General features: G+C 38.4%; 1 protein-coding gene across 1 annotated transcript; it reads left to right on the top strand.

Moving 5' to 3' along the window:
* On the top strand, positions 12,681 to 14,372 carry LOC108662792. The gene is made up of 2 exons (XM_018124374.1): positions 12,681 to 13,763; positions 13,878 to 14,372. The coding sequence occupies exons 1-2, from the start codon at positions 12,681 to 12,683 to the stop codon at positions 14,370 to 14,372; spliced, it is 1,578 nt and encodes a 525-aa protein (XP_017979863.1).

The raw sequence follows: 15,007 nt of genomic DNA, 5'->3' as shown, positions 1-15,007 counted from the left end.
AAACAAAAATATAAAAATATTAAAAAAAGGGGGGCTTTATATAAAATGGATAGGGATATAGATGAATAGAGAATGAAATTAGGATAAGATAAAAAATTATCAACAAAATTGTTTAATTCAATACCGATGATGGGATGATTGGTCAGGACGCGAGAAGTCGCAATCCCGGGCCAATTTTTCCTAGGTTCAGAATCCGAATTAAGGCTCCACCAGCATGATGGGAGGGCTTCCATTTCGAGATCCCGAAATTTTTATAAGTAAAAATTTAATAACACAAAATCATTCAAAAAAATTAATAAATAAATAATAATTAAAAAAAAGAAGAAAAAATAATAATAATGATAATTCAAATATGTATATAATAAATTTGTGAAAAGGTAATATCCATGACATAAAATAGACAAATAATAAAAACTATTAATAAAGAAAATCCAAGACAATAAAATCAAGTATTAAATATCTAATGGTATAAGGTATAGATTAATAGATATTATGTAAAAATAATAAGATAAGAAATATCAAGGAATATATAGGAGAAACTTAGAATAAAAAATAAAATATGGAAGAATAAAAAGTAGAAAATATAATAATAAAATATATATAAAGTAAAATAAAATAATAATCAAATAATAATAATACTAAAAATAGTTAATTGCATTAGCATAGCATATATATAATGCATACCATTGCATATAAATATTTTTTTGTTTACAAGTTTAAGCTCCGATGATGGGATCTTCCGAGGATCTTGCGAAAGCGAGTATTCCTCGAAAAGTTCTCTAGGTGAAAAAGTGTCTCCAGGTCCCACCAGTATGATGGGAGGGCTCGAGAAACATCTTTAATAAAAGGCTTTTGCCCGTATTAGACACGAAAATATTATTTTAAAAGAAAACGTACTATGACCCCAATGATGGGAATTATTCGTTGAATTTGCGAAGGCGAGTTTCTCGGATAATTCCCTAGGTGAGAGAACACCCCAGATCCCACCAGTATGATGGGCAGATTCGAGAGAACGTCCTCAATAAAAAGTTATTCGTCCGACATTTTCATCTCACGCCATGCATCTCATCTTTTCTCATATTTGCATTCCATTTTAGGTTAAATATGAGATAAAATAAGAGAATAATAACTAAGAAAATATAGTGTCAAACCCTGCTTTGTAAAATAATTATAATATCATTCACATGCTCGATAGAATGTTTGTATATTTAGGAAGTTTGAAAAATCGTTAAAAGACGATATTGCCCCTAATGGTACCATTGAGTCGATTAAGCCTCGAACTAGTTCAAATAGGAATTTTAAGGTAAAATTAAGAGTTTCACAGTTCAGGGATGACTCAAAATGGTAATTCAGAGTCCGAAGATCAATTCGGAGTCAAATCAAAATTTTCACTATCTAGGGGTAAAATCGTAATTTTTCCACCCGCGGATAAAATTTGACATTTTGAGAGAATTTAGATCACATTTGAATAATTGGAGAATGGTATGAGTATAAGGGATGAAAAATATGTCTATGGGTAATTTTTCAGTTTTTGAGGTAAAAACGTAATTTTTCACTTTATGGGGGCAAAAGTGTAATTTTTAAAAATTTACTCCACCAAAACTTTGGAAAAGTCTAGAAATTTCATGAAAGACATGGATAAGTGAAGAGGATTGAGTGGTAGAAAAAGAAAGTCAAAAAAGATGGCTTGAAAAAATAAAATAATAAAATATTTAAAAGGTAAATAAAATAATAATATTTTATTAAGCCTATTAAAAGGCTTGAAAATATCAGAATTCTTCATTGGGAGGGTCAGCCAAAACCAGCAGGAGAGAGAGAGAAATAAGAACAAACCCTAGAGTGAGAAAATTCAAAGAAAAAGTGTGATTTTTTAAGGAATCAAGTGTTTAAAAGTATGATTTTTCAAGCTTAGCTTAAGATTTATCATTTCCATGCATTTCTCCTTATTTTTCATGGTTAAATTATGTGTTTTGATGATGGATTCAAATCTGATCATATGGTTTTAGAGAGAGAAAGTTGTTAGATTAATTTGATTTTGAACTATGTTAGTGTTTAGTGTTAGTTTAGCATATTTATGAGTAAAACAACAAGAAAAATATTCATTTTCTCCATGAATTTCTCTAGGCCGAATCTAGCCAATGGTGTGTGAGGATGAGGTTGACTTTATTTTAAGAGAATTAGATGGAAAAATGATGAATTATGAGGTTGGAAATTAAATGGGAATTTTTGGTGCAAAAAAATTGAAATTTTTACCCACTAGGGGTAAAAGCGTAATTTGTGATCCGAACTGATAAATTGGACCACATTCACAGTCATTGAGATATTGTGGATATAATTGGATAATTGAAATTGAAATGGATGGAATTGGAGTTGAATTGGAGATTTTAGAAATTTACACCGTGTATAGGTGAGTTAGGTCAGACACTATGATTAAGCGATTGTCCAAACATTTCACACCCTATCTAGTGCATACGCATGGATAAGAGCCTGAAATAATATATATTGATTTGACACAAATTATTGAATTTTTTTTTTGTCATGTATTGTGGATAGGTGGTGAGCTATCTGATACGGGTAAAAGGCTACACTCGAGGACCGAGAATAAGAGTATATTTACTCCTAGTACAGTGAGTGAACTTATTATCGTCTTAATTATCTAGAGTAGTTTTATACAATTGTGTGATTTTATGGAAAATGAGTTTAAATGGTAAATTGCTATGTTTTAGGAGAAATTGTGATTTTATAAATTGATTTTATAAATTTTCTGAAAAATCGAATGCTGATTTTGAAAATAGAGTAATTGGAGACCTATACTATGATTGTGTTGTTTATCCATGATTTTACATTAAATGGCTTATGATAAATGTGGGTATGACTGGTTATTTTTATGATTTAAAGAATATGTGAACTGTTTTGATTTGCCTTGAATGTGTTAAGTGAGTCATGTCATACTATTGTGATTTTATTGGTTTGTGGATTATAAAGTGGGCATTGCAGTGACGGGGGTTCCATGGGCCAGCCTAATTAGAGGGGCACGGTTCCCAATTATTGAGCTTACCTTGATTGGAGAGGCGCGTAGGATAACTCCCGAGGTAGGATTTGAGTACACTTCACGCTGGCCACCACGTGAAACTGGGACTCAGCCAACGCCGAGGAACGGCTGTGTTGTCAGAGGTGAAATGTGTTTGTGTGTGTGACAATAAACAGCCTTGGCGGTCTCAATAAGATGCCTTCGTGGGGTATCCCCGATAATGGATTTTTGGCAAGGGCCAAGTTTTTGAAAAGTACATAACCCATGTTGAGTAATTGGATGAAATCCAATTATTTATATGGGTTGGGATGAATTATTTTAATTGTCTCCTATTACTCGACTTGAGATTATTTTGATGATGTCTGTCTACTCACTAGGATTTTATAATCTCACCCCTTCTTCCTATTCATTTTTCAGGCTCAGAATAGGCAGTAGACTGTCAATTGCATCGAGAAGTAAATTTCAGAGTTGCATCCTGCAAAGCAAGGTTATAGACTTAAACCTTCTCAGTTATTTGGGGGCTCACGTGTCATTGTAATTTAAATTGCATACTCCAGTTTTCTATATTACAGTATGTATAAATTTATTTTATTTTTATGTGTAGAAAATTAATTTTTGATGTTTCAAATATATATATATATATTGTTTTACATTAAAATAGATTATTTTAATTAATATTTTTATTTTACTTTATTATTCAAAAAAAAAAGAAGAAAGAGAGAGGAATGGAAAAACTGGTACAAAAGCCTTGCGAGGTCTCGAAAGGCATTCGAGGGAAGAATGTCTGTCGAGGCTTCGCGGCGGTTGTCACGGGCTCGATGGGAGTTCCGGGTCGTGACATATAGTGAACTTAAAAAAATTAAAGCCTAATAGGATAATCTAAAAAATAGTACTGTTCATGGAACGGGCGTCCTGGGGGTGCTAATCCTTCTCCGAGCGTAACTGTACTCCCGAGCCTAGATCTAGAAAATCGTAGACCAATTTAAGGTTCTCTTCGACAGACTTAAAATTAATTTAAGGCTTCATCTATTAGAATCGAGTCATTAGGTGGCCAATCGCACCTAGTAAAAAAAGATTGGTGGCGACTCCTAGTTTTAGAGTTTTCACTCTCGTCTAGCGGTCGGGTTCCTGGACCCGCACGTTACGACAGCTGGTGACTCCACTGGGAACTACTGAGAGTCGAACCATTAAATAATAATAGGTTATCCAAGGCTTTAAATAATTCGATGTTTCCTTAGTGTTGATGATTTGTTCTGCATATTTTGTTTAGTGCATTTGTTTATTTCGCATTTGTTACTTTATTGCTTTTAATAATTTTGGAGACTTAGGATAGAGGGATGTGAGAATGTTACTCCGAACTCGATGTTTTCCTTCACACACACAGCACATTTTGCATTCATACATAAACCCTCCACTCGGGTTATGTCCTTTTTATGAGGGAGTTTAATAGCTACGCTCTCGTGAAGTGATAACCTCCGCACGGGCTAGTGAAGACTCCCACTCAAATCGAACCTAGTCCGTTTGAAGCCTGTAATGGGTGAGGATCGGGGTGCCTTACTAGTCCGCGTGGACAACGGTGAGGAACGATTTGGGAACCTTAGCTCTATTTATAAACCCCATTCAGCATATAGAATACCAAGAGCAGCTTAACCCTAGGTAGGGCCATACCCGTGAGAGTATACCCTATAAATAGGTACACTTGAAGGAATTTCTTCCACTCCCTCTATTTTAAATTTTGCCACGAGATAATAAAATATCGTGGAGTAAATAATGTCTAATGACGTTAGCAACACCCATGATATTGCTTATTATTCTCTCATTATATTTAACACTCCACTCTTTCTTTTTACCATACTAACTTAAGTTTATTTTGCTTGTCATGTGCATGTTACATGTTCGTTTGCATGCATTGTAATTGCATATAAGAGAAATATTGGCTACACAACATCCAACCTAAGAGATCCCGGTTACATCCATGGCATCGTCATCAGTAGGTCCACTCAACATATACAGAAATGACTATGAGATAGAGTTACATATGGGGCAGATTCAACAAGAAAAAAGAGACTATTTGACCCAAAGACATATCCCAACTTTACTTGAGAGAGTTCCCTTGGACCTTCAGCAGAATGACTTCACAGAGATGATAGGAATTTGGGAACAATGGAGATGTGCTCACCGAGACAATTTTCAGAGCAAGTATGGACACATTGCATGGCTCTTATATGTACCTGTTAATGACCAGATGCTCCGAGCCATCGTCCAGTTTTAGGATCCTTCATACCGTTGCTTTGTCTTTAACAAGGTGGACATGACCCCTACCATAGAAGAGTAATCCTCTCTACTCCGGATAAATCACATGCAGCCTGACAAGATCTATTGGAGGGCCCAAAAGACGGGACACTCGCGGAAGTTGGCCAAGTTGCTAGGAATGACTACGATAGAAGTGGATCAGCACCTGAAGAAGAAAGGAGACACAAAATGCCTTCCGTGGAGTTTCTTGAACGGATATATTAAAAAACACATGGAGGATGAACAAGGTCTCTTAGCTTTCGCGATGGCAATCTATGGCTTAGTGGTCATCCCAAAGGTTCTAGGTCATGTAGAGGTATCAGTCATAGACTTCTCCGATCAGGTGACGAGGAGCATCAACCCAGCCCGATCCATCTTAGCTGAAACCTTTAGATCCTTGAATTTTTGTTTGCACAAAGGGGAGGGACGATTCATCGGATGTGCCCAACTCTTAACCAAATGGATCAAAAGCCATTTCGAATGCAAAGAGAGTAAATTTTGGAAGCCTTATCTATCTATGAGTTGTTCTATCCTTGAGTTCGATGAAAGTGAATGGCCCGACTGCAAGAGGAAAGAAGAGTGGGTCGCGAGGCTCCAGAGGTTAATGAACGTTGAAGTGACTTGGAGAACTCCATGGATGCTGCGAATGCAAGTAATGTATAAATGCGGGGACAAGCCGTGGGTGCCACTGATGGGACCATGGAGAGCCATTAGCTATGCATCGATAATGGTACAGAGATAGTTCGGATCTGAGCAATTCGTGTCCATGACTCACCAGCTCAACCAGTTAGAGTTTACATATGGAGAGCAGAAAACTCTAAAGAAAATCGAGGAAATTGCACAAGATTAGAAGAAAACGTGCCGAGTGGATCAAGGAAGGTTTGCCAATGAAGTCACCACAGGATATGATACCTGGCATGACCAAAGGGTGAAAAATGTCGTATGCCCCTCGAAAAATCCATCAAAACATCCCATAAACCCAAAACCTTAAGATGTCCTGCTAGAGAGCGAGTTGACAAGAAAGAGACTTGAAAATGAGATGATGAATATTAAGCGGAGACGTGAGGATGAGCTAGAAGAAGTGAAGAAAGAGACGGTAAGAAAGGTACGGATGGCTTTGGAAGAGTGGGATGAGTGGCAAAGTAAGTTTGAGAAAGTGAACGTGGCAAATTCTTCTCTGATAGCCAGAATGCAAGAACTCTAAAGTGTCAATAATGCTTTGCAGCACGAGGTACGAAGACAAGAACAAACTATCCAAGAGTTGAGAAATGACTGCGACTTGATGGAAACTGCCATGGAGGGCTACAAGGCACAGAATGAAGCAGTAAGGCAAGAGTATTTCCAAATAAAGGAAAGAAATGATTCGTGCATACAAAGCCTTCAAAGGAAAGAAGCTGAAATGCGATGGATACTGAGACAATTGAGAGAAGTGGCATTTAGAGCGCGAGTAATGGTAGACAAGATCGAATAACTCAGGCGAGAGATTCTTTCGAAGGATGAATTGAGTGAGCGGTTGATCAATCACCTCAGGATGGTTAGGGACCAATATGACAAAGTTGGTTTTTCCTTTTGGTAGTTATGTAATGGTTTTAGACAATGATGTAATCGGATATTTCAGTTCTATGGATGTGGATTTTCTTATGGTAAATGTTGGATGGCCAATATTTTTCCTATTTTTCTTATTCTCTTCAAATACATTTCACTTGCATCATAGTTGCATGATTCATATAAATAATAACAAATGACAATGCATTCATCAACATAAAATTCTAACTTATCCATTTGGCCCGAAGAAGAACAAAATTCCAAAGAAACGAACCCTACACAAATACAACACAAGAGCTCGCTCTAAGATCATGGGAGACGAACACTCGGAGAGAATGGACAAGATCGAGAAGAAGTAAGAAGAGATTATGGGTCAGTTGTCAAATATTTTGGAGTTGATGTCGACAGATAAAGGGAAGAGAGTATAGGGGAGTTCTGGTGAACCAGAAGATGTTCAACAGACAGAAGCCAATACAGACCTTGTATATCCACCAGGATTTACACCACCACCAATAAGGAATGCTTCTATCCCCATGCCATTGATAGGACAATATCCGTTTTTTGGGATGCCAATGCCTACAGGCCCATCACCGACTTATGCCCAACAGAGGCTAATTTGAGGGGCAAGTCCTTCAGATCCCATCTCTGTACCTAATCTGGACGATCTGAAGGAACAAGAGAAGCTCAAGTGTGGATCCGTTGAATCAAAGGACAATCTCGATACCCACCAAAAATTTGACCTTTTGGAGGAGAGACTACGCATGATAGAAGGAATGGGAATGTATTGTTCTATGGATGCAATCAAACTCTGTCTTGTTCCAGATGTGGTTATACCCCTAAAATTCAAAGTTTCAGACTTTGAAAATTATGATGGAACCAAGTGCCCGGTCACACACATCACCATGTATTGTAGAATGATGGCTGCATATGCCCATGATAACAAGCTCTTGATACATTGCTTCCAAGATAGCCTCACTAGTGCTGCAGCAAAGTGGTACGTCCAACTGGACCGCAATCAAATCCACGCATGGAAGGACCTTGCTCGGGCGTTTGTAGCTCAGTATAAGCATGTTACAGATATGGCTCCGGATCGCCTTTCTTTACAAAACATGTAGAAGAAACCCACTGAAAGCTTCAAAGAATATGCTCAAAGATGGAGGAATATGGCTTCTCAAGTTCAGCCACCATTGATTGAGAAAGAGACCACCGTGATGTTAGTTAACACCCTGCGAGCCCCTTACTATGAACGATTGGTCGGTAGTGCCACAAAGAACTTCGCTGATATGGTGATTTCATGAGAGATGATAGAGACTGCCATTAAGCAAGGGAAGATAGAATGAGGTGATGCGGCACACATGAAAAAAAGAGGAACTTTTAAAAAGAATGAAGGAAAAGCCCAAGTCATCACTTCGTGACAACCCCAAGGAGGAAGCTACAACCCTTACCAACCATATCCACCATACCTCTATTACCCAGTTGTGAATAACGCTTCACAAAGCCCACACCTATATCCACCCATGCCAAATGCCTTTTCTAACCTGTACCCATATGCTCCCATCCAACGGACACCTTACCCCACAAATATCCACCCACCTACTTCCACACCCATTACAGCTTCAACCACACAACAAACAACACCTTTAAATAACCATACTGTCGGTGAATCAAGAGGATGACGAAATAAGCAAGAGAAAGTGCAGTTTGACCTAATCCCAATCCCATATGCTGAACTCTTCACTCAGTTAGTTGCAAACCATTTTGTGGCACCTTTATACATAGAACCATTAAAACCTTCATTCCCGAGATGGTATGATGTTTTTGCCCATTGTGATTATTATTATGGAATCGAAGGTCACTCGATCAAGAATTGTACAACATTCAAACATAAGGTGCAAAGGTTGATCAAGGCAAGAAACCTGAATTTTGAAAAGAAGTCGGAACAGAATGTTAACAAAAACCCACTGCCAAATCATGCTAGGGCAGGGGTAAATGCAATCGAATGGGAGGTGTATGTTAAAAGGAACATTCGAAAAGTAAAAACCCCCATGGAGAAAGTGTTTGAAGCCTTGGTAAAGGCCGATATGCTCGAGGTTTGGAAGGAATATCCTGATGTGAATGACTTGAGAGATATCCAAGGACCATACTACTTATATCATAAAGGATGCGTGAGGCATTTAATTAGAGATTGTAGTTCTTTCCGAAAAGAAGTGCAAAGAATGATGGACGAATCAAGGATTGAATTCTACGTGGAAGCCTTAGGGCCAGCAGTAAACATGATGGCCAAAGATTCCACCCACCCAATGAAGATAAAACCTTTAACCATTTTCTATGAACCAAGAGGAAAGTTTGTGGAAGACAGAACCCATGCCAAAATGACCATCGAAGTCCCTAAACCTTTTCCCTACAAAGATGACAAAGCTGTCCCGTGGAACTACAATTGCAATGTACAAGTTTCAAATGCGGGAAAATGGATGGACGAATCTCAAGATAATGCTGCAAATATAACTGGTGTTGGGGGGATTACTCGCAGCGGATGTTGCTATACACCAGAGGCGTTGGAGAATCTTAGAAAGGAGAAGGGAAAAGAAAAAGAGTAAAATCCAATAGAAGAAAAAGTGCAATCTCAAGAATCGACAGATGGCTCAAAAGGGTCGATGACGAAAAAAGAAGCTGCCGAGTTCCTCAAGTTCATTAAACATAGTGAGTACAATGTGGTCGAGCAATTGAACAGGTTGCCTACTCTTATTTCACTACTATCTTTGCTTCTCAGCTCAGAACCACATAGGAATTCTTTGATGAGGATTCTAAACTAAGCATATGTGGATCACGACATTTCAGTTGAAAATTTAGACTACATCATTAGGAACATTTCAGTGGGTAACATAATATCCTTTAGCGATGAAGAAATTCCTTTTGGAGGTAGGGAAAACTACAAAGCCTTTCATATCACTACCAAGTGTAAATGTTGTACCGTCGCAAAAGTGCTGCTTGATAATGAATCGTCCTTAAATGTGATGCCCATGAGGACCTTGGCCCGCTTATCCATCGACATGTCTTACATAAAAAAAAGCCAGATGATTGTGAGAGCCTTTGATGGGATGAAGAGAGAAGCAGTAAGGGATATTGAGATACTGATAGAAATCGGCCCGTGTACCTTTACCACTAAATTTCAGGTTATGGATATCGCTCATTCATACAATTATTTGTTGGAAAGACCTTGAATCCACTTGGCTGGGGCCATACCTTCATCGCTTCACCAAAAAGTCAAGTTCATCGTGGATGGGAAGATTGTATGTGTTAATGGGGAAAAGGACTTACTCATAAGCAAGCCAGCGGATACTCCTTAAGTGGAAGCGACGGAAGAAGTGCCTGAATGTTCCTTTCGATCCTTCAAGTTTGTTAACACCACATATGTTGGAGAAGGAACCACACCACCCATTTCGAGGCTTTCCAAAACCACCAAGATGGTTGTCAGTCAGATAGTAGGGAAAAGATACCGAGTAGGGGTAAGACTGGAAAAAGAGCTGCAAGGCATTAAAAGGCCAATACGTGCTACCAAAAATGAAGAAAGGTTTGGCTTGGGATATAAGCCGACTAAGAAGGAAAGATAAGAAATGATAGCCAAAAGAAGAAGGGAAAGGTTGGCTAACTTTAAGGGGCACGGGTTGGAAAATCATAGAATGATATATCCTCATCTCTACGAGACATTTCAGTCCGGAGGCTGCATCTTTCCTGAATCACCGTTGGGAGCCGAGAATCAGTGTCAGCATTAGGGGAAGCCTTTTCTGATTTATCAATATGTGTAACGAAGGAAGGCGAAGAGCAGCTAGGAAATGTGGAGGGGATCCCTACTACATACCTCGGACTATCTGAGCTGAAATTGAGCAGCTGAACCACCATGAGTTTATCAGTCACTTGTGATTCAATTTCAAAGTAATGTAAACTAAACATCCGTGCTTATGCCCAAGAGCATTGGAGATTTTATGTATCGAGCTTTTTATCATTTATCATTCTAATAAATTGATATGCGTAGTGCATTTCTCATATCTCCCCTCATGATTCACCATTTCCATTCTTGTCATCTGATCTGATCCCTTTATTTTGACTATTTATCTATACAATAGCTCTACATCTTTTAATTCCCTTTACCTTCTAGGATTCCAAATAATGAATGTGAAGATGATAGTGACAGTGATTTTGAGGTTAATTTTGAAAAAGGTATGAGTGTCAGTGAACTTAACGATACAGAAAACGTTGAGGATTATGATTTAACTCCGGACTTGTTAAGACTAGTAGAATAGGAGGGGAGACAAATTGTCCCACATCAAGAGACACTTGAAACGATTAATTTGGGAAATGAAGATAATAAGAAAGAAGTTAGAATTGGTACGACGCTAGTGCCAATTGAAAAAGAAAAACTAATAAAGCTACTTTATGAATATGAAGATGTGTTTGCATGGTCCTATCAAGATATGCCAGGACTCAATACAGATATTGTAGCCCATAAACTGCCTTTGAAACCTGAATGCAAACCAATTAGGTAAAAGTTGAGAATGATGAAAATTGAAATGCTATTGAAAATTAAGGAAGAAATGAAAAAGTAATTCGATGCAAGATTCTTGGAAGTAGCTAAGTATCCCGACTGGGTTGTAAATATCGTCCCAATGCCTAAGAAAGATGGGAAAGTAAGAATGTGTGTGGACTATCGAGATTTGAATAGAGCAAGCCCAAAAGATAATTTTCCTCTGCCCCACATTGACACCCTTATTGACAATACTACCCGTCATTCCATGTTTTCCTTTATGGATGGTTTTTCAGGGTATAACCAAATTAAGATGGCACTAGAGGACAGAGAAAAAACTACCTTCATAACTATGTGGGGGACCTTTTGTTATAAAGTAATGCCATTTGGTTTGAAGAATGTTGGGGCAACTTATCAACGAGCCATGGTGACTCTTTTCCATAATATGATGCATAGAGAGGTTGAGGTGTATGTGGATGATATGATTGTAAAAGCTCGCAAAACAGAGGACCATGCGACCAATCTTGAAAGGTTATTTAAGAGGTTACGGAAGTTTCAGCTCAGATTAATTCCCACAAAATGCACTTTTGGGGTCACTTCAAGAAAGTTACTTGGTTTCGTCGTCAGTGAAAAAGGAATAGAAGTTGACCCTGATAAGGTTCAAGCAATCCGTGATTTGCCTCCTCTCAAAATGCAGAAAGAAGTTAGAAGATTCTTAGGAAGGTTGAATTATATAGCCCGGTTTATATCACAACTCTCACTCAAATGTGACCCAATCTTCAAGGTCCTTCACAAACACAATCCTGGGGCATGGAACGAGGAGTGTCAAGTTGCTTTTGACAAGGTTAAAAAATATCTGTTAAGTTCACCAGTGTTGGTACCACCTGTGGCCGGGAGACCCCTCTTTTTGTACCTGACAGTAAATGAAGGATCCATGGGATGTGTGTTGGGATAGCATGATGAAACTGGTAAGAAAGAAAGAGCAGTTTACTACTTGAGTAAAAAGTTCACTAAGTACGAGTCCAAGTATTCCTCGTTAGAAAAGATATGTTGTGCTTTAGCATGGACGGCGCATCGACTCAGGCAGTACATGCTATATCATACCACTTGGCTCATTGCGAAGTTGGATCCTATTAAATACATCTTCAAGAAACCATCCTTATCAGGTAGAGTGGCAAGATGGCAAGTGTTGTTGTCTAAATATGATATTGTATATGTGTCCCAAAAAGCTATTAAAGGAAGTGTAATCGCAGATTTTCTGGTAAAAGGGTGGAGGAAGATTATGAACCAATGGAGTTTGAGTTCCCAAATGAAGACCTGATGTCGGTTTGTCAAACAAATGAGGAGGAATCAGAGGAGAAAGAGAATTGGAAGATGTTTTTCGATGGAGCTTCGAACGCCTTAGGGCATGGCATAGGAGCCGTGTTAGTGTCACCAGAAGAAGATCATTATCCCGTCATAGCCAAACTCAACTTCTATTGCACCAATAATGTGGCTGAATATGAAGCTTGTATCATGGGTCTTCAGGCAGCAATCGAGAGGAAAATTCACATTTTGGAAGTGTATGGGGATTCTGCTTTGGTCATTTATCAATTACGAGGAGAATGGGAGACACGCGACTCGAAGTTAATCCGGTATCATAAGTATGTTTCAAAGCTAATTGAAAGTTTTGATAAGATTTGCTTCACCCATTTGCCCCGAAAGGAGAATCAAATGGCTGATGCATTAACCACGTTGGCAATAATGTTCAAAGTTGGTACCGATGTCAAGATTCAACCCATCATGATTAATCTTCGAGAGTGCCCCGCACACTACTCCAGTGTAGAGGAAGAAGTAGACGGGAAATCGTGGTACCATGATATTGTGCATTATTTCAAGTTCCAGCAGTATCCGAAGCAGAGCTCAGAAAATGATAAAAAAACCATTAGAAGGTTGGCAATGAATTTCTTCTTGGATGGGGACATCTTATACAAGAGAAGTAGGGATCTAGTGCTTTTGAGATGTGTGGATTCAGCCGAAGCTTGGAGAATAGTTGAGGAAGTTCACAAGGGAATTTGTGAGGCACATGCAAGTGGGCATATGTTGGCAAGACATGTCATGAGAGCAGGGTATTATTGGCTCACGTTGGAAACGGATTGTATAGATTTAGCTCGAAAGTGTCACAAGTGTCAGATATATGCAGACAGAATCCACACTCCTGCAAATTCACTGCATGTATTGACATCGCCATGGTCATTCTTAATGTGGGGCATGGATGTGATTGGGTTAATAACCCCGAAGGGTTCAAATAGGCATCGGTTTATTCTGGTGGCAATTGACTACTTCACTAAGTGGGTAAAAGTAGCATCTTATGCCAATGTGACCCAGAAAGTGGTATGTAAGTTCATCCAAAAAGAAATAATATGCCGCTATGGTCTCCCGGAAAGGATCATCACAGATAACGCTAGTAACCTCAATAGTTCAATGATGAAATAAGTTTGCGCCAAGTTCAAGATCAAGCATCACAATTCAGTGCCTTATCGCCCAAAGATGAATGGAGTGGTAGAAGCAACCAACAAGAACATCAAAATGATAATTGAAAAGATGACAGATGTATACAAAGATTGGCATGAGAAGTTACCCTTTGTTTTGCATGTTTATCGCACAATAATCCGAACTTCCACGAGAGCTACACCATTCTCTTTGGTATATGGGATGGAAGCAGTTTTACCAATTGAAGTAGAAATCCCTGCCCTAAGTGTCCTTAAAGAAGTACAGTTGGAAGAAGCCAAATGGGTTAACACTTGTTATGAGCAATTGAATCTCATAGAAGAAAAAAGGTTGACAGCATTTTGCCATGGGCAATTATATCAAAAGAGAATGATTAGGGCACATGGCAAAAGGGTACATCATCGTCAGTTCCAAGAAGGAGAGTTAGTATTGAAAAGAATTCTTCCCAACCAGCAAGATCCTCGCGGGAAATGGAAACCAAATTGGGAATGACCATTTGTGGTGAAGAACGTTTTTTCAATAGGAGCACTAATTTTGGCAGATATGGACGGAAGGGAGTTTTCCAACCTAGTGAATGCCGATGCTATCAAGAAATATTTTGCGTAAAAAAAATCAAATCAAAAAAAAATTTCAAGTGTAAAACTTGAAAAGGCGGCTTGAATCTGAGAGATGTGTTTAGGGCGAAAACCCGAAAGGGCGGTCTAGACACGAAAGAGGTCCAAGTACTACAAGGGCTTAACACAGAAGGGGTAAAAATCATGATCCGAGATGTTCAGACAAAAAACAAGGGAGCTGACGTTTGTGCCTGCTTTGAGAAAAAATTTCGAGGCTACTGTCAATATCTATCGAAACAGTCATTAAGAAAGAACTGTATCTCTTTTGTATTAATTGGTTTTCCCTTATTCCTTGTCATTATGCCTGATTGTAGAAACTTCTCTTTTTTCTAATGAAAAATAGCCTTTCTGCTCTCAACATTGTCATCATTTCCATTCTGCCAAGAGATGAGATATGAGTACATTGCATTGCATTTGTCATAAAATTAGAATGATATTTAATAAAGAGCATGATAAAGTAAAGAAATGTTTGCAATATTTTGAAAAATGATCATAATTGACGGGGAATGAAAT

This window comes from Theobroma cacao, chromosome 7 (assembly GCF_000208745.1).
Source record: "Theobroma cacao cultivar B97-61/B2 chromosome 7, Criollo_cocoa_genome_V2, whole genome shotgun sequence".
Lineage (NCBI taxonomy): Eukaryota > Viridiplantae > Streptophyta > Magnoliopsida > Malvales > Malvaceae > Theobroma > Theobroma cacao.
Note: the sequence above shows the minus strand (reverse complement) of the source record. Positions and strands in the feature narration are given on the sequence as shown.

What these genes read in the sequence shown, in the direction of transcription:
- LOC108662792 (XM_018124374.1), top strand. Translation starts at nt 12,681, where the DNA reads ATGGAGTTTGAGTTCCCAAATGAAGACCTGATGTCGGTTTGTCAAACA. An exon ending in CCAATGTGACCCAGAAAGTG is followed by an intron (nt 13,764 to 13,877) that starts GTATGTAAGTTC and finishes GTTTGCGCCAAG; the next exon opens with TTCAAGATCAAGCATCACAA.